The sequence below is a fragment of the Ambystoma mexicanum genome, chromosome 3q (genome assembly GCF_040938575.1).
Source record: "Ambystoma mexicanum isolate Mex_15411 chromosome 3q, UKY_AmexF1_1, whole genome shotgun sequence".
NCBI lineage: Eukaryota > Metazoa > Chordata > Amphibia > Caudata > Ambystomatidae > Ambystoma > Ambystoma mexicanum.
The window spans coordinates 262,540,281-262,559,716 of record NC_090926.1 but is presented as its reverse complement, the minus strand read 5'-3'; the positions used below and the strand labels follow the sequence as shown (position 1 = coordinate 262,559,716).

General features: G+C 49.8%; 1 protein-coding gene across 1 annotated transcript in view; it reads right to left on the bottom strand.

Annotated features, from left to right (window-relative positions):
* The window catches only part of MMP19 (matrix metallopeptidase 19), a 61,932-nt gene extending 42,973 nt beyond the window's left edge, over positions 1-18,959 (bottom strand). Inside the window, exon 1 of the mRNA XM_069653707.1 lies at positions 18,635-18,959. Coding sequence (XP_069509808.1) covers positions 18,635-18,739 — 105 coding nt within the window. The 5' untranslated portion in view covers positions 18,740-18,959. The remainder of the gene's footprint in view (positions 1-18,634) is intronic.
* Positions 18,960-19,436: the final 477 nt, after the last annotated feature.

Here is a 19,436-nt window from a genome sequence, read left to right as displayed (position 1 = left end):
GGAGAATTGTGCCATCCCTGTTGATGTGTGTGTGTGTGGGATAGAAAGGATGAGCTTGCAGTGGTGAGAACCTCTCCTCCTATTCCTCCCTTGCTACCCCTTCGGTCTCCCTTGCTACCCCCTTTTTTATTTTTACAAATTGAAGATGATCCTGGACTGTGACCAATGCCATGTTGTCCTTTGTTTCTAGAGTGGCCGGCTTTTTTGTTCAGACTTCTTAATAAAACAGGGGTTCGACAAGTGTAACACTTTGAGTGGTGACCCTAAATAAGAAAGAATAGGAATAACAAATAGTTTGTCTTTCTGGAATTCTAAACAATAATTGCTAGACTCATTAAAGGTTTATTTCAGGTACACTTCAGGGGGTGAGTCACTGATTTAGTCTGTTTTTAAACACCTCAAATTCACAATGAAGACAAAATACTCCAAAAAGCATTTCAAGTAGAATAAGCATCCATTTTGGACTATGTTAGAATAAGCATCCATTTCGGACTATGTATTTTGCTTTTCGCAAGTTGCAGTTATAGCATGTTTTTTTCCTGCCGATACATATGGTGATTCATTCTTGTATGAAATGTTTATCACGTTACAGCGATATTTTGACCATATTTTTCATAGTGTACTTAGGAACAATGCCATGTGACCCCACTTCCTGTTTTGTCAAGGGGTAAAAGGTTGTGTTCCATTGCTTCCCGTAATGTCACTTTGGGGTGGGGTCAAATGACCTCACTTCTGTGATGTTATCAGAGGTCAAGGGTCATGTGATGTCACTTTCGCTACCCCTGGCCTTTTGGTGAAATGAAGTCATGGGTCATGTGATGTCACTTCCGCTACCCCTGGCCTTTTGGTGAAATGAGGTCAAGGGACATGTGATGTCACTTTCGCTACCCCTGGCCTTTTGGTGAAATTACGTCCCTGCCCAAGCTCCAATAATGTTCAGGAAAGAACTGAAACCCCTACTGTTTCCAGAGTTCCTCCTGCAGCGCCACAGACCTTAAGGCCCCTTAACCTAGGCATGCCCCCAACATCCTAGGAGACTGCCACTGTATGTTGCTGCTCCGACACACCTGTTACGTACCTTTGACCATCGCTCTGCTGCTTCCTAGCTAGGTACCCGCTATATAAATACCACACATGCTGACACATTCACAGTCCATCCTGGAACCTTCCCCCAGCCTGAGCTTCTGTCCTGGGCTCAGAGTGCTTCAATGCTGGGGTATCAGCCTGTGGGCATCCTGCCCCTCACCTCATTGGATACCTGGAATGCCACACTGGGCACAATAAAGCCAAGAAGTCTAAGGGACAGGAGAGCTATCTTTTCTCCCTCCTTACCTTATGTGGTGGCTGAATGCACGGCACCTGACCTCTGGGCCCTCTTTTCTGTTGCACCAGCTACCCAGGTTGGCACAGCAGGGCACAGAACAAAAGAGAAGTTGTTTCTAGTTCAGAAGAAAGAGCTTTTTCTCCCATCTTGAACCTATGCGCTTCCCAACTCTCACCTGCTCTCATCAGGTACCATGACTGATATGCCAGGGCATAAATGGGATTGTAGGGCTCCTCCTCTGCTGGAACTGGGGCAGTGCCAGCTCTCCAGGACTCAGAGGCACAAGAACGCTTCAGAACGAGATAAAACCAGAGGTCGAAGTTCACGGAATCTATTGGGAGCAGAGTAGTGCAGGGCGAAATTGGTAGATTCTGGTCTACCAGCCGCGGAAACAAAATCTCTCAGTCTTCGCTTTGCCCATCTATGTCGTTCCGCCACACCCGTGGATTCACCTGAAATGCTTGCGCTCGTCTGGCGGTGAAATATTCACTGTTGTGTGCCTAGCCACAGCCGAAACCACGCCGAAACCCACCGAAGCACACGCACGCATCGAATTTCCTGTACCTCATGTTTTTTTTTGTGATTCTCTTTCGCACGCATGCTCACATTATGGCTAACCTGAAACCTGTTTCACTGTACATTCACAAATCCTGAATGACATCCCAGCCTGCAGGAACTCTATATGGCTTCATCTTAACTATTGGAAGCTGGAGCAGGCTATACTGACACTCAGACATGATCTCTTTCAGCCACCATCTAACGCTGATTTTTTGGAAAATGTGTCAAGTTGTTCTCTGAGGTTAAATTCTTAGATGTTACCGTTGATAAAAGTCTAGGCCATTTACACAGGATCTTATTTTACCATTAGACAGCTACATGGGATTTACCCCTTCATGCCATTGGATAAGGGTGGATTTATAGTAGGGCTACTGTAATGCACTCCTGTGGGCCACTTCAGGACCACAGACTATTCATGCCTTGAACTGCATCACACCGCAGCAGATAAGAGATTTTCAGTGTTGGAATCCAGGCTTTGTAATAAATCAGCAATGTCTATACATTACAGCAGATATTCTTCTAGTGGCGGGACCCTGTTGATCAGCTGGTGTTCAGGTAGGTGTCAAGTATGGGTTCCAGAAGAGTTCAGGTCATCGTGTGGAGGCGGTTGATTTCACAAAGGCCATGTATATCTGTTCCAACTGATTGAACAACTAAGAAAAATTAACGAAAAGCAAAACAAATACAAAGGACCGCCTTTTGCTTGCTTCACCCATTTGGCTGACAACCCGGCCCATCAACAGCCACTTGAAATGTGTTGTACCTTGCTCCGTGCTACCTACACTGTCCTCACCGACACACGTTGTCACACTTCCACCACTGGGTTAAAGCGCTGGCTAATATCTCATCCTGTGTCCCGCAGGGAGGGTCCAGATAGCGACCAGGGCAAACAGCAGGCGGGCCAGCAGCCAGGAGACAGGAAAGGAGGACAGGTTCTGCTGCTCCACAGCGCTGTTCACAGACAGAGGCATGACTTTGTGCAGCAAGTACTCCTAGAGGCCAAGTGCATCCCTTCTGGATCAGGGCTGTCTATTGGGCAAACTGGGTGAAAAGTCTTCCTCGTTCCATGCCTAGCAATGTGTCCAATCTTCTGGCCAATCACGGCAATAGGCATGCAGGACTAATGCCCATATTTGCCTAGGAAACTGGAGGTCAACATTATGTTTGTAGGATGGATGACGAGTCAGCATCCTGGTTCTCCAGTTATCTAGTTCTATTTATGTAGGTGCTTTATATAGCACTACATGTCACCCTGTGACTTCTTCTAAGTGCTTGTTCACTTTGTGGATGTTGCCAGATGGAAGTTCGGATCTCTTTTTGATTGGCTGCAGATGTTGTTGGATCAGCCAATGAGTTACTGAGTCTGGAGTTTGAAGGAAAGTGACAACAAGAGAGGTTTCCGATTGGTGGGGCACAATCCTTGAGCAGAGAGGGTGGTCCAGGTCCAGTCTGCGATGGGGTAAAAGCTATTCTTCGGATCCCCTGTCTGAAATAAGTAGGAATATGAAGGCAGGCATCAATGTTTGTTGTAATTAAAAATCCTCACCTGCTGAGACATTTGGAGAATCTTCTTGCTGAAACACTTTTGTAGAGTGTCAAGTAATCAACCCCTGAGATGGGATCCAACCGCGATCCCCTTTGCCACCTTGAAATGCAGCGCTGTGGACATTTTCGTATAGTTGCACAAGTCCCCATGGTAATCCATGGACATATCCGTGCACTGTGATTGGTGGAGAAGGATGCCTGCCTCATGTGAAGGATGTTGCTGTGAAAAATGTTCACGTGAACCCTTTTAACTATAGTTTCTTATAGCATTATTGCCATTTGAAAGCTATTTGGTAATTAGCAATCTACTGTGGCCTACCCTTGCAATTGAAGAGCACCTAAATCCCTGTGTCACCCAGGAAGTCTGACTGATGAAATGCCATCTCCTACTTAACAAAATCATGGTTGTCGAGCACCAAACACTCATTCAATACTTGCTATCCGCCATGAATCTCAAAGGTTTCAAGAAGCAATCTCTCCCTATTATCAAATCTCTGGGACTTTAACATCATCAGTAACCTGGCCTTGATGTCTCACAGTGCCAAGAAGGCCCAAGAGGCCTGATTGTAGCTAACACTCCTGCATAAAATAAAATCTTTCCTTCCAGCCTCTGACTTCAATGCCAGCATCTAGTCATTCCTCGCACCGGAATGGAGATCTCGTGCTACTAAAAGCAGTACAACACCCTGCCGCCACACTAATCACAGGGCATCAGGAAATCCCATCACACCCCTCCCCTTCCCGCAAAGCTTCACTGGCTGCCAGTCCCAGCCCGGACAGTTGTTACAGCAGCCTGTATTATATCGAAGGCTATATCCACTCAAGCGCCTAATTACCTAGCGGGAAAGCTAACCATCTAAATTCCAGAAGCCGCAACATCACACGCTTGGATAATAACAAATGAAGGAAAGCCAAGAACAGGATACAGACCTCTGTTTCACATGGATGCTGTGGAAGAAACTCCCCACACCAATATCCATACAACTCCAACACCGATATCCACACAACTACAACACCGATATCCATACAACTCCAGCACCGAGATCCATACAACTCCAGCACTGATATCCATACAACTGCAGCACCGATATCCATACAACTCCAACACCGATATCCATACAACTACAACACCGAGATCCATACAACTACAACACCGAGATCCATACAACTCCAGCACTGAGATCCATACAACTCCAGCACCGAGATCCATACAACTACAGCACCGAGATCCATACAACTACAGCACCGAGATCCATGCAACTCCAGCACTGATATCCATACAACTCCAGCACCGAGATCCATACAACTCCAGCACCGATTTCCATACAACTACAGCACCTATATCCATACAACTCCAGCACCGAGATCCATACAACTTCAGCACCGATATCCATACAACTCCAGCACCGAGATCCATACAACTCCAGCACCGATATCCATACAACTCCAACACCGATATCCATACAACTACAACACTGATATCCATACAACTCAAACACTATCAATGTTCATGAGGAAACTCATGACCCTAGAGTTCAGAGAGATGCTCTTGGAACACATGAGACTAAGCGCCTAAACCGATGTATGTCTCCCTGGGCACTGCTAATTCCTAGTTAGGTACATGTGTTTGCAAAGATCACCTAGACACACAATAAATTCTCTAAGATCCGAGCTTCATTACTCCCTCAGAGGCTGGCCAGGAAATGAGTGAAGTCTTCTTCAACAGGACCAGTCGAAGCAATAACAACCACTTTTCATGCAACTGAGCCAGGCCCTTCCCGAAAGGTACGCCAGTGCAAAATGAGCACTTTCTCTCCTCTGACTGAATAAGATGCATAACAAAGCTAGTTCCAACTTGAAAAGCCGCCATCAACTGACATGATAGAAGTCTGCTAACATTTCATCGAATTATTAAAGGCCACTTTAAATCGGATATTACTTTTATCACTGTGACTCGTTGTAAATAGATGTTTTTTTAGCAACATGTCACCATTTGAAAGATGCAAAAGGGACATTTGGAGGGAAATAATGTTGAATGTGTAACTTTTGCAAGCATGACAGGCAGCATGTACAATGGATCCCTATGGGGTCCGTCTGCCTTATGCTGGTTCCTAAAGCCGGCAGACCCTGAGGGATCTCGAGCATTTGCACCGACATGAACAGCCATGACGATGCAATTGCTGAGGCATTTCTATGGTTGCGATGGAGGAAGGCGGTGGAAACGCGAGTTGCATTTCGCCCCTCCTCTCCGCAGTTCTATGCTGTCACATCGACAGTTATTTTTTCGATTAGTTTTTTTGCCAAACTCATTGAATTTTTTGTATATATATTTGGGCCCCCCAAACTCCCCTTCTATTATTTACTCCCTATTCCCCCTGCACCCCGATATATTTTTCGATTTGTTTTTTTCGTTGAAATATTTCGGGGAAAAACAAATCGAAAAATATACTAGTGATGTAACAACGTCGTACCCTTTCTGCCATACAAATGATTGAAAATGAGCCGTTGCGTAAACAGAAGGCGTTAAAGCCTTCCGCAAGGCTTTTACGATTTCCATTAACGTTACGCCGCCAATGAATATGAGCTCCCAAAAGTTCATTCACGTTAACCAAAAAAGCTAAAAATATGCATGAAAATACATATTAGAAACTAATATGCAGACAACATGGGATTTCTTTTTTGGCCCGTTTGGGCTTTTCGAAAGCTGGGAATTATCAAGTGAGGCCGTAGCGTCCTATCGGTGGTGCCAAAACTGTCCGTGGTGATAAGGGCCCGATGGAAGCCAGAGTTCCCTTCAAGGTCTGAACATGAGAGAACGGAAATGCTATGCACGCGGCAGGAAACGGAACACGTGAGAACGGAAATGCCACGCGCGCGCGGCACTGGAAACGAGTCCAAATCTGTCTGGCACGCCTCGAGAGCAAAAGCAGGCGGCATTCAAGAGAACGAATTCAAGGCAGAAACGGGAAGAAATGCGACTGATCCACTTAAAGGAGCAGTTGGGGGAGGGCGGGTATGCGTGTGCCAATTACAATCAGAGCCGAAGACAGACGCCGCAGAAAAGAACACACCATTACAGCCGTGCCCACCATGGCAAGCTTCCCTTGCTCGGGAAAAGGCAGAGCGGAAGTGCAGCACATGCGCTTCCCCAACACACCACATTATGTAGGACATCAGTATCTATGTAAATACTGTCCCTAACCATTAAAGGCCTTCATGTAAAAGCTGACATTGGCCCTTAAATGGCCTGTCTTAGTTATGTCCTGTCCCCTGGTCTACTTCCCCAGACCCTGTGCCTCTTGACTTCCCAAAATACATGATTTACTTAATTCATACGGAGCTGCTGTAAGCTGTAAAGTCAGCCTATGTAGGGACTGCTTCCACCCTGTGGCATGTATCCCTCCATACACCTTTTCTGACAGAATGAACACTAACTAACTGGAGTGATCCCAACCCATAAACACGAGCTCATGGCATCAGCACTGCGAGCCTCCCTCACAAACATAGAACAGGTACGGGACTGGTGCAGGAACGATGCACATTTCTCTCACGCGCTTAGAACTGGTAGAGCGTAGACGGCAGCAGTGCACACTTTCCTCAGAAACTCACAAATGTACATCGCAGATATCGGCAGTGCAACGTTCCCTCACACAGAGAACATTTAAGGTCACAGGGCTTGCTTCCTTACGCACAGTCGTGGAACAATGACTCCTCATAAAGAAGTCAGGGACGTCATTTGGGGGTTGTCAGGGGTAGCAGCTGCCCCCCCTTGTTCCCTCTGGATCTCCCCCTGCTATCCCTCGACCTGTCCTTGCGACCCCATGGCCACTGGACAAAGAGGCAGTGCCAAGAGCAGATATCTGTGTTGCACCTGAAAAAGGCAGGAAAAACTATGAAGCCGCCATGACTACCAGGTTGGCAGTCTATTGATGAAGAATGCCCAAATGATTGGGTTCAGAGGCGGGCTGTCTCTGCAGCTCTTACCCAGTACTGTAGCAGCAGGAAGGGTATAGGGGCTGGATCTAGCTAGCTGGGAATGGGTAAGAGCAGCCTGCAGTACTCAGTGACAGCACAGCATAAACACACATCTCATCAGTGTTTCTCATTTGCACATCCTGCGAGCCGCTCGGCCTGTGATGAGGGATGTGTGCCCCAGTGGCTTCTGCCACCAATCCTGCCTGGGCACTGTGTGACCTCTGCCACAGGCACACTCCAGATAGACGCAAAGTGGGATAATTCATTTACATGACGTTGCCCTCGACATTTAAAGTAAACCATCCCTTGCTTCCTCAAGCAAACAAAATATATATTAGGAAGGATAGCTCAGGGGCAACGCGCTTGCTTTCGCAACAAGAGGATGCAGTGCAACATGGGTTCAGCTCCTGTCCTTGCGCGTAGAAGCTGGAGATGGCTGGCATTAAGCAAGATACAAAGGACTGTGATGACATGGAGGCGCTTCTGCAACACATCCTTACCCTCTATCTCCAGTGGTTGAAGTGTATGAAAAGAAGTAGTGAAACGATGATCCATGCTGGCCTGCACCCGCTCCCCACAAACCCCATCACCACGCCCCCTCCCACACACAATACAAACCCCTAAACACTTGCGCCTGCTGTTTAGGGGCACCTTCAGTGTAATGCACTGAAAGTGCAAGTTTCAACTTCTTCCTACACTTTTATTTTAAAACTAAACCATTCCAGAACAGCTTTTAAAAAAAATAAAAGTATAGGAACTGTGAAACTTAATTTTAAAAAGTAGAAAAGTAGGGCACATCTCCCGACCGCTCCTGCTGACTTCGACCACTGTCTATCTCTCATCTAACAAAAAAAATGTGTTACCAAATAAGCAAAACAGAAAGGTTATGGCTATAAGGTTTCAAATCATTCATAACCATTGGCAATGCTTTGGGCAACCCCCCAGACCATTGTTTTTCTGGTTGGACTTGTGTTGTTCAGTTGCTGTTTCCAGTCTGTGGCCAGACACTTGGCAGGTACTGGATGTCTGTGCTTTGGGGTTTAGGCCTCTTCGAGATGCTCTGCCTGTTTACAGTTTAGCCAGAGTGATGTATATTAGTCCAAGTTGTTGTGTTGGACGTCTGCTTACATTCACAGTAATTTGGTAGCAGGGCCTATACACATTGGCATTAATGCCACATATGGTGATACATTCTTGTATTAAATGTATATAATATTACAGTGATATCATAACCATATTTTTCTTGGTGTACTGATGAACCCTGGTCACCCTATGTGATGCCACTTCTGTGTTGTCAAGCGGTTAAAGGTTTTGTGCCATCACGTCTTGTGATGTCACTTGGGGGTGGGGTCAAATGCCATCACTTCCTGTGGTGTCATCAGAGGTCAAGGGTTGTGTGACGCTACTTCCGCTACTTCTGACATTTTGATGAAATGACATCCCTGGAAGAAGTACCAGACAAACAGCCACAGTGCGACTGGTAGAGCATGAGCAGATGAACTGCAAGTTCTCCTCACACACAAAACAGATACAACACAATTGGGAACAGTTATGCTGGTTGTTTTTATAGTGTGCATGCCACAAAGTGGTGTACACAGGGTGAGACAAGAAGGTCAAGGCCAACCCTCATTGTCCCAGGATCGACCTGCCATCCTGGCAACAGTTGAGTTGTCTACAGGCATGTTCCTGATAGCTAGTGAGTGTTCATATTTCCTTGTTTGATGCACAAAAGCCTGGCATCTTTCTCTGTTAAAATGAAAATGTTATGCATGACAAAAAGTGGCATGCCTGTGTCAATCAACAACTACAAAATGTTACCTTATCACACAAATGTGTGTGTGTGTGTGTGTGTGTGTGTGTGTACATCTTGAAAATAGCACAATGTATTGAGCAGGGCCTCAAATTATTATCTGCCATGTCTGAAATAATCAGTCAGACTTGGCTTTTACTGATGGATCATATTGCATTCTGGTATTTGTAGTTCTTTATTGATCACCTGTACAAGAATGGAAAATGATATTCGCTAACATGCCAGGACGACAGAGCCATGCACAACATTGTTGGAGCCAGTCACTACTGCTTCCCAACTTGACACCGGCTTGCATCTAAAGCACCCACCCTCCTGATATGAAGAGGCCCTCTTTGCTGATTAGGGCTGAAAGGATCCAAGTGACCTTTCAGCCCTAATTCTCTACCTTTTAAAAGACATCTTCATAAACCTGACATGTTGTTGCTGAATTATTTGTCTGAGCACCCCTATCTTTCAACCAAGAGTCTTCACTTTAAAGTCTGATTACTCTGTGTGTTCCCTTACAGGCAGTCCTGTGGGGGCTCAATGGGAATGGGAATGGGGAATGGTTTTTACAATGGGGACTTACCGGTCCCGCCAAAGTCGGACTGGACTGGTAAGACCCCATTGGACGAGGGCGGACACGGTCCCGTTATTGGTGCTAGTCATGGCGCTAATAGCGCCATGACTAGCACCAACCACGTAATGAGGCTCTATATCTCTTCATGGAACCCCAGCCTGGCGATTTACATTAAAGCAATGAGCATTTTGGGTACATACGAATGCCCACAATTTTAAAATTGAAACATATCTGAAAGTGATTCAGCAAGAAAAAATTTGGAGCGATTAATGTTAGCTGGACTCAGATCTTTTAATTGGCCAGAATACTCACCCTAACAAACACGTCTGTGACTTGCAAGACGCATATCCCAATATTGACAGCTTCTGGAGAGCATTTGAGGCTTGTGCTGTTTCTGCATTCAGTCTCCCATGCCTGGTCTTCTGGCGGGAGCGTGAGGGCTCCGGCTTGGGAACAGATCTGGGAGTTAGTTCCCTGTGCTTCCGGAAGGATCCGCTCGCTCGGTGTCGTTCTGGCCCATCTCATACCCCGCTAACAAGGGTGGGCAGATTGGGTGCATTTTTGTTAGTTCAATTAAACATCCTATTTTTCTCGGAACTTGGTTGGACATTATTTTGGTACCACCGTATTATTACTAAAGTTTGTGTTGCATCTGTGCCTGCTCACACCCTCCCTGAAGAGTGCTGCCTGCCCTCAGACCAGTTCCCAACCGAGCCGAAGGAGCCATGCCTTCCAGGCTGTGCCTGCTTCACCATCGCTGCTGGTTTGGTAGCATTGTGGGGGCTTCAGCCACTCCCCACCCCTGCACCCCTGCAGAGATAGTCATTTAGTGACCGGGGGCGCTGTTTGAGGCCATAGAAACGTCAGTTAGAGGGGAGCACGGGTGTGTGGCGGTCTGGTGTTGTTGTGAGGGGCTCTGTAAAGGTGTGTTATGTGGCCCTTTGCTGGCTACTTGCAGCACACACACTAGGAACGGAATCGGCTCCAGGTGCAGCCTTCAGAAGGCAGTGGTGGGCATCTGCTGGGCGAGGCTGGGAGAAAAGTCTTGGATAGCAGATGCAGAGACATAAAAAGCTGGGAATATTTGAAAAGGGAGAGATCACAAATAACGTTTTTGACAAGAGAAGGGAGACAGAAAGAGGGAGTTGCTAGTGTGCCGAGAGACACCGAGTGGCTGTGTTCTCCAAACTTCGTCCCAATGAGCCACACCGACTTCCCTTCTTCTTGCCCCCACACTGACCAACATCCTCTTGCCCCCACACTGACCAACATCCTCTTGCCCCCACACTGACCTCCATCCTCTTGCCCAGACACTCACCTCCATCTTCTTGCCCCCACACTGACCAACATCCTCTTGCCCAGACACTGACCTACATTATTTTGCCCCACACTGACCAACATCCTTTTGCCCCCACACTGACCAACATCCTCTTGCCCCCACACTGACCTCCATCCTCTTGCCCCCACAGTGACCAACATCCTTTTGCCCCCACACTGACCAACATCCTCTTGCCCCCACACTGACCTCCATACTCTTGCCCCACACTGACCAACATCCCCTTGCCCCCACACTGACCTCCATTCCTCTTCCCCCACACTGACCTCCATCCTCTTGCCCCCACACTGACCTCCATCCTCTTGCCCCCACACTGACCTCCATCCTCTTGCCCCCACTGACCTCCATCCTCTTGCCCCCACACTGACCTCCATCCTCTTGCCCCCACACTGACCTCCATCCTCTTGCCCCACACTGACCAACACCCCCTTACCCCCACACTGACCTCCATTCCTCTTCCCCCACACTGACCAACATCCTCTTGCCCCCACTGACCTCCATCCTCTTGCCCCCACACTGACCTCCATCCTCTTGCCCCCACACTGACCTCCATCCTCTTGCCCCCACTGACCTCCATCCTCTTGCCCCCACACTGACCAACATCCTCTTGCCCCCACTGACCTCCATCCTCTTGCCCCCACACTGACCTCCATCCTCTTGCCCCCACACTGACCTCCATCCTCTTGCCCCCACACTGACCTCCATCCTCTTGCCCCACACTGACCAACATCCTCTTGCCCCCACTGACCTCCATCTTCTTGCCCCCACTGACCTCCATCCTCTTGCCCCCACTGACCTCCATCCTCTTGCCCCACACTGACCAACATCTCACGCATTTCCTTTTCACCCAAATACCAAAGGCTCTCTGTAGACAGCCCCTATGCTCTCCATTTTGAAAAGAATAAGTGTGCGCTGTGCAGAACAAGCACCTTCGAGGTACAGGGTGCACGCTCTGACAGGCACATCACACGCAGCAATGGCGCAAGCCCCCATCACTCGCCCTTCACAGGTATAGGACAGGTATCAGAAGGCCTTTTATCTTTGGATTTTATATATACTTGTGAGCAATAAATATACCTTATTATGGACTGTGCCATTGTATTTTGTATGTGTTTTATGGATTATTTGACCCGAATAAACATATTGACTAACTGACTGTATCAGAAGTGCAAGCTTCACTCACAAACGGAACAACCATGCGGTGAAAAGGTTCCCGACAATTATCCTGCGCAGAGAACAGGTGCTTCACTAACAGCATTGTGACAAGCTTCTTTCACACAAAACAGTTCCACACACGCGGCAGCCGTGCACGCTTCCTTCACACACCGATCCGGGACTGCACAGCCTCCACCATCAATGTATGAGTCCCCCATAAACAGAACAGGGGATGCAGTACAAGCCTCCGCCGCTAACACAGACTAGGCGCAGCACAGACAACAGGAGCGCAAGCTTCCCCTTTTTACACACCGAAAAAGTTCAGCAGGCGCATAAGCACAAGCATTTCCAGTACAGGTGGACGCAGTCCGAAAACGGACATAACAGGCACTGCACGACCAGCGCAAGCTTCCTCCGTGCAGCACAGGCAGAAGCAGTGCAAGCGCCCTTCGCATGCTGAAACGGCACAGCAGGGACAGCAACTGTTCCAGCACTCCTCGTGTAGCACAGGCAGCCACAGTACAAGCGTCATGTACACAGAAGGAAGCGACACAGCAAGGCCAGCAGTAGTGCTCGCCACCCTCATACAACACAGGAAGAAGCTTTGCAAGCTTTCCTCGGACGCAGAACAGACACAGCATGGCCAGTAGCCATGCAAGCCACTCTCATACAGCATGAGCACGAGCAGTGTAAGCTTCTCTCCAACCCAGAAAAGGTCTAGCATGGGCAGCAGCAGTGCAAGCTTCTCTCTCACCCAGAAAAGGTCTAGCATGGGCAGCAGCAGTGCAAGCTTCTCTCCAACCCAGGAAAGGTCTAGCATGGGCAGCAGCAGTGCAAGCTTCTCTCCAACCCAGGAAAGGTCTAGAATGGGCAGCAGCAGTGCAAGCTTCTCTCTCACCCAGAAAAGGTCTAGCATGGGCAGCAGCAGTGCAAGCTTCTCTCCAACCCAGAAAAGGTCTATGATGGGCAGCAGGAGTGCACGCTTCTCTCTCACCCAGAAAAGGTCTAGCATGGGCAGCAGCAGTGCAAGCTTCTCTCCAACCCAGAAACGGTCTAGCATGGGCAGCAGCTGTGCAAGCTTCTCTCCAACACAGAAAATGTCTAGCATGGGCAGCAGCAGTGCAAGCTTCTCTCCAACCCAGGAAAGGTCTAGCATGGGCAGCAGCAGTGCAAGCTTCTCTCTCACCCAGAAAAGGTCTAGCATGGGCAGCAGCAGTGCAAGCTTCTCTCTCACCCAGAAAAGGTCTAGCATGGGCAGCAGCAGTGCAAGCTTCTCTCCAACCCAGGAAAGGTCTAGCATGGGCAGCAGCAGTGCAAGCTTCTCTCCAACCCAGGAAAGGTCTAGCATGGGCAGCAGCAGTGCAAGCTTCTCTCCAACCCAGAAAAGGTCTATCATGGGCAGCAGGAGTGCACGCTTCTCTCTCACCCAGGAAAGGTCTAGCATGGGCAGCAGCAGTGCAAGCTTCTCTCCAACCCAGAAAAGGTCTAGCATGGGCAGCAGCAGTGCAACTTCTCTCCAACACAGAAAATGTCTAGCATGGGCAGCAGCAGTTCAAGCTTCTCTCCAACCCAGGAAAGGTCTAGCATGGGCAGCAGCAGTGCAAGCTTCTCTCTCACCCAAAAAAGGTCTAGCATGGGCAGCAGCAGTGCAAGCTTCTCTCTCACCCAGAAAAGGTCTAGCATGGGCAGCAGCAGTGCAAGCTTCTCTCCAACCCAGGAAAGGTCTAGCATGGGCAGCAGCAGTGCAAGCTTCTCTCCAACCCAGGAAAGGTCTAGCATGGGCAGCAGCAGTGCAAGCTTCTCTCCAACCCAGGAAAGGTCTAGCATGGGCAGCAGCAGTGCAAGCTTCTCTCTCACCCAGAAAAGGTCTAGCATGGGCAGCAGCAGTGCAAGCTTCTCTCCAACCCAGAAAAGGTCTATGATGGGCAGCAGGAGTGCACGCTTCTCTCTCACCCAGAAAAGGTCTAGCATGGGCAGCAGCAGTGCAAGCTTCTCTCCAACCCAGAAACGGTCTAGCATGGGCAGCAGCTGTGCAAGCTTCTCTCCAACACAGAAAATGTCTAGCATGGGCAGCAGCAGTGCAAGCTTCTCTCCAACCCAGGAAAGGTCTAGCATGGGCAGCAGCAGTGCAAGCTTCTCTCTCACCCAGAAAAGGTCTAGCATGGGCAGCAGCAGTGCAAGCTTCTCTCTCACCCAGAAAAGGTCTAGCATGGGCAGCAGCAGTGCAAGCTTCTCTCCAACCCAGGAAAGGTCTAGCATGGGCAGCAGCAGTGCAAGCTTCTCTCCAACCCAGGAAAGGTCTAGAATGGGCAGCAGCAGTGCAAGCTTCTCTCTCACCCAGAAAAGGTCTAGCATGGGCAGCAGCAGTGCAAGCTTCTCTCCAACCCAGAAAAGGTCTATGATGGGCAGCAGGAGTGCACGCTTCTCTCTCACCCAGAAAAGGTCTAGCATGGGCAGCAGCAGTGCAAGCTTCTCTCCAACCCAGAAACGGTCTAGCATGGGCAGCAGCTGTGCAAGCTTCTCTCCAACACAGAAAATGTCTAGCATGGGCAGCAGCAGTGCAAGCTTCTCTCCAACCCAGGAAAGGTCTAGCATGGGCAGCAGCAGTGCAAGCTTCTCTCCAACCCAGAAAAGGTCTATCATGGGCAGCAGGAGTGCACGCTTCTCTCTCACCCAGGAAAGGTCTAGCATGGGCAGCAGCAGTGCAAGCTTCTCTCCAACCCAGAAAAGGTCTAGCATCATGGGCAGCAGCAGTGCAAGCTTCTCTCCAACACAGAAAATGTCTAGCATGGGCAGCAGCAGTTCAAGCTTCTCTCCAACCCAGGAAAGGTCTAGCATGGGCAGCAGCAGTGCAAGCTTCTCTCTCACCCAAAAAAGGTCTAGCATGGGCAGCAGCAGTGCAAGCTTCTCTCTCACCCAGAAAAGGTCTAGCATGGGCAGCAGCAGTGCAAGCTTCTCTCCAACCCAGGAAAGGTCTAGCATGGGCAGCAGCAGTGCAAGCTTCTCTCCAACCCAGGAAAGGTCTAGCATGGGCAGCAGCAGTGCAAGCTTCTCTCCAACCCAGGAAAGGTCTAGCATGGGCAGCAGCAGTGCAAGCTTCTCTCTCACCCAGAAAAGGTCTAGCATGGGCAGCAGCAGTGCAAGCTTCTCTCCAACCCAGAAAAGGTCTATGATGGGCAGCAGGAGTGCACGCTTCTCTCTCACCCAGAAAAGGTCTAGCATGGGCAGCACAAGTGCAAGCTTCTCTCCAACCCAGAAACGGTCTAGCATGGGCAGCAGCTGTGCAAGCTTCTCTCCAACACAGAAAATGTCTAGCATGGGCAGCAGCAGTGCAAGCTTCTCTCCAACCCAGGAAAGGTCTAGCATGGGCAGCAGCAGTGCAAGCTTCTCTCTCACCCAGAAAAGGTCTAGCATGGGCAGCAGCAGTGCAAGCTTCTCTCTCACCCAGAAAAGGTCTAGCATGGGCAGCAGCAGTGCAAGCTTCTCTCCAACCCAGGAAAGGTCTAGCATGGGCAGCAGCAGTGCAAGCTTCTCTCCAACCCAGGAAAGGTCTAGAATGGGCAGCAGCAGTGCAAGCTTCTCTCTCACCCAGAAAAGGTCTAGCATGGGCAGCAGCAGTGCAAGCTTCTCTCCAACCCAGAAAAGGTCTATGATGGGCAGCAGGAGTGCACGCTTCTCTCTCACCCAGAAAAGGTCTAGCATGGGCAGCAGCAGTGCAAGCTTCTCTCCAACCCAGAAACGGTCTAGCATGGGCAGCAGCTGTGCAAGCTTCTCTCCAACACAGAAAATGTCTAGCATGGGCAGCAGCAGTGCAAGCTTCTCTCCAACCCAGGAAAGGTCTAGCATGGGCAGCAGCAGTGCAAGCTTCTCTCTCACCCAGAAAAGGTCTAGCATGGGCAGCAGCAGTGCAAGCTTCTCTCTCACCCAGAAAAGGTCTAGCATGGGCAGCAGCAGTGCAAGCTTCTCTCCAACCCAGGAAAGGTCTAGCATGGGCAGCAGCAGTGCAAGCTTCTCTCCAACCCAGGAAAGGTCTAGCATGGGCAGCAGCAGTGCAAGCTTCTCTCTCACCTAGAAAAGGTCTAGCATGGGCAGCAGCAGTGCAAGCTTCTCTCCAACCCAGAAAAGGTCTATCATGGGCAGCAGGAGTGCACACTTCTCTCTCACCCAGAAAAGGTCTAGCATGGGCAGCAGCAGTGCAAGCTTCTCTCCAACCCAGAAACGGAGCAGTGCAAGCTTCTCTCCAACACAGAAAATGTCTAGCATGGACAGCAGCACTGCAAGCTTCTCTCCAACCTAGAAAAGGTCTAGCATGGGCAGCAGCAATGCAAGCTTCTCTCCAACCCAGAAAAGGTCTATCATGGGCAGCAGGAGTGCAAGCTTCTCTCCAACCCAGAAAAGGTCTAGCATGGGCAGCAGCAGTGCAAGCTTCTCTCCAACCCAGAAAAGGTCTAGCATGGGCAGCAGCAGTGCAAGCTTCTCTCCAACACAGAAAATGTCTAGCATGGGCAGCAGCAGTGCAAGCTTCTCTTCAACCCAGGAAAGGTCTAGCATGGGCAGCAGCAGTGCAAGCTTCTCTCCAACCCAGGAAAGGTCTAGCATGGGCAGCAGCAGTGCAAGCTTCTCTCCAACCCAGAAAAGGTCTAGCATGGGCAGCAGCAGTGCAAGCTTCTCTCCAACACAGAAAATGTCTAGCATGGGCAGCAGCAGTGCAAGCTTCTCTCCAACCCAGGAAAGGTCTAGCATGGGCAGCAGCAGTGCAAGCTTCTCTCTCACCCAGAAAAGGTCTAGCATGTGCAGCAGCAGTGCAAGCTTCTCTCTCACCCAGAAAAGGTCTAGCATGGGCAGCAGCAGTGCAAGCTTCTCTCCAACCCAGGAAAGGTCTAGCATGGGCAGCAGCAGTGCAAGCTTCTCTCCAACCCAGGAAAGGTCTAGCATGGGCAAAAGCAGTGCAAGCTTCTCTCTCACCCAGAAAAGGTCTAGCATGGGCAGCAGCAGTGCAAGCTTCCGCCCAGAGCATAGGGAGACGCCTTGCCAGCTTCCCTTGCATGCAGAACAGGCGCAGCACAGGCAGCAGCAGTGCAAACGTCACTCCTATCGCACAGGCAGCAGGGAAAGCTTCTACCACACAAAGAAGATCACGTGACTGTATTTAGCCTGCCCCAAGACGCATCTGCAGCAGATGCAGGAAGGGGGCGATGCTGTGCGTCCCATTGAAAGGCGATCCAAACATCATGTTGGCAACGGAGGGAGGGTTGGGGGGTGTTGCATGTACAAATGTGCAGTAGGTCGGTTGTCCTGGCAACATTTAAGCATGGCCAATTTGGTGCCTGTCGGAAAGGGTGAGTAGGAAGAGTGAGTGATTTGACCAAGATCACACTGTCTATCAGATCGGATCAGACCTCATGCCTTTTAGGCTTAGTGGTCACAAGTGAAGCCAGTAGCCCACGTGACCAGGGCTCAGTGTTGAAGCACGGGTGTGGGAAGCATAAGCACACTACCGTGTTAAGAAGCCCACATTCAGGGTGTTTCCTCATTATACACCCGCAGGGGGTGAGATAGTTGGTTCCTAAATTAACATAATTAGCACAGCAGCATGTCTATATCACAGAAGTATTGCTCTTTCAAAGGCGACATATACAATCTGCAAACTGCCATAAACAGGGCCAGGGCATTTCAACTGCATTACCTAAAATGGTACCCCACACCGTAGGTATGGCGGTGCACCAGTAACATGACAAAATAAGATTAGTAGCTCTTCTTAAATGGTAATTATGTGCGTCACCCCCTTGCTGGCTGCCTTTCTTTGTTCTGCGGTGCAGTGGTGAATCAGCATTCCCCTGGATAATATGCACACACGCTCCCCAGGCGCAGGGCACACGTTGAGGCTGCGTTCGTGTGCATATTCACCGAGGAAGTTGCCTTCTTAGATGTATATGGGCACAAGAGACCTGTTATCTAGCAACAGATGCTGGGAACTGTGAGAAACAAAACAGCTATGTTTTCGAAGTGTGCTCCCATCACTTCAATCGATTCGCTGCTCAGAGAAGGGCCCTGGGGATACACAACCAAACCAATTGAAAGTGCTTCTGCCCCAAGAAACGTATATGCCCAGTTTACAATGCCATTTGAAAACCTTAATAGCACACAGCAGTGCATGCTTGCTGGCCAACGCCCAGGGATGTATACAGCTGAAGCCTGGATGTAAGAGGGCCACGCCATTTGGAAAGGGTCCCCTAGTCATCTGTAGCCAGCCCCGGCTATAACCCAGCAGACACGGGCCTCATTTCATCAGTCTTGCAAGGATGAAATGCCGAGTCAGCACATGCCTGTACCTCTGATGGGGCTAAGCTGCCAATACGGCAGGTGACTCACCGTAGCTTCTTGGTCCTCTGGCAGCAGGTCTCCGGGCAGCTGTGCCAGGTGTGCAGCCGCCAGGACAGTGGACAGCAGCAGCAGCAGGCGGGTCATCGTCCTCATCGCCGACACCCCACTTCCAGGTCCAGGTAGCCAAGAGAGTAGGTCCCGTCCCAACTCCCGGTTACCGCGAGTGTGCAGGAGCCCTAGGGGAGGCCGCCGGTACCTTGCGAGGGTTTCAGTAACCTGGAGAGACCCGCTTCCCCCGCAGAGATCCCGGAGTCTTGGGCGCTGTGGGACTCGCCGTGCCTGCCTCGGTGTGCTCCCTTTCCACTTCCCCCGAGTTTATAGAGAGCCCGCGGCCAGGCGTGACTCACCCCACTCAAACACCCACACAGGCCGTGCAGCCAGCAGCACCACACAGCAGCCCCCGAGGAACGGGATCGGAATGCGCCCCCACCCCTCCCTTAACCCTTTCCCGACCGACCCAGGGACTTCAACCCGACTTCCAAAAGCTCACTATCCAATGACAGCGGGACAGGAAATGCCTACACCGATGTATACTTTTTGCGGTCATTCGACTACGGATAGGGTGACACTGTTCAGGAGTTTGTGCTGATTTGCATATCATTCCCATGCGCAAGTCTAAGTCCCAGGGTGGGCCTGTGCTGAGTCTGGTGAAATGGTTTTTCACGGACAGAGAAGCAACTTCAATTACAAGCAATACATGCTAATGAGTCCCATCCCATTGACATTGGCATTACAGGTGGATAATTAACAGCCCAAAGGCATCGAGGCGCTGTTAAGAATGTGGGACAAT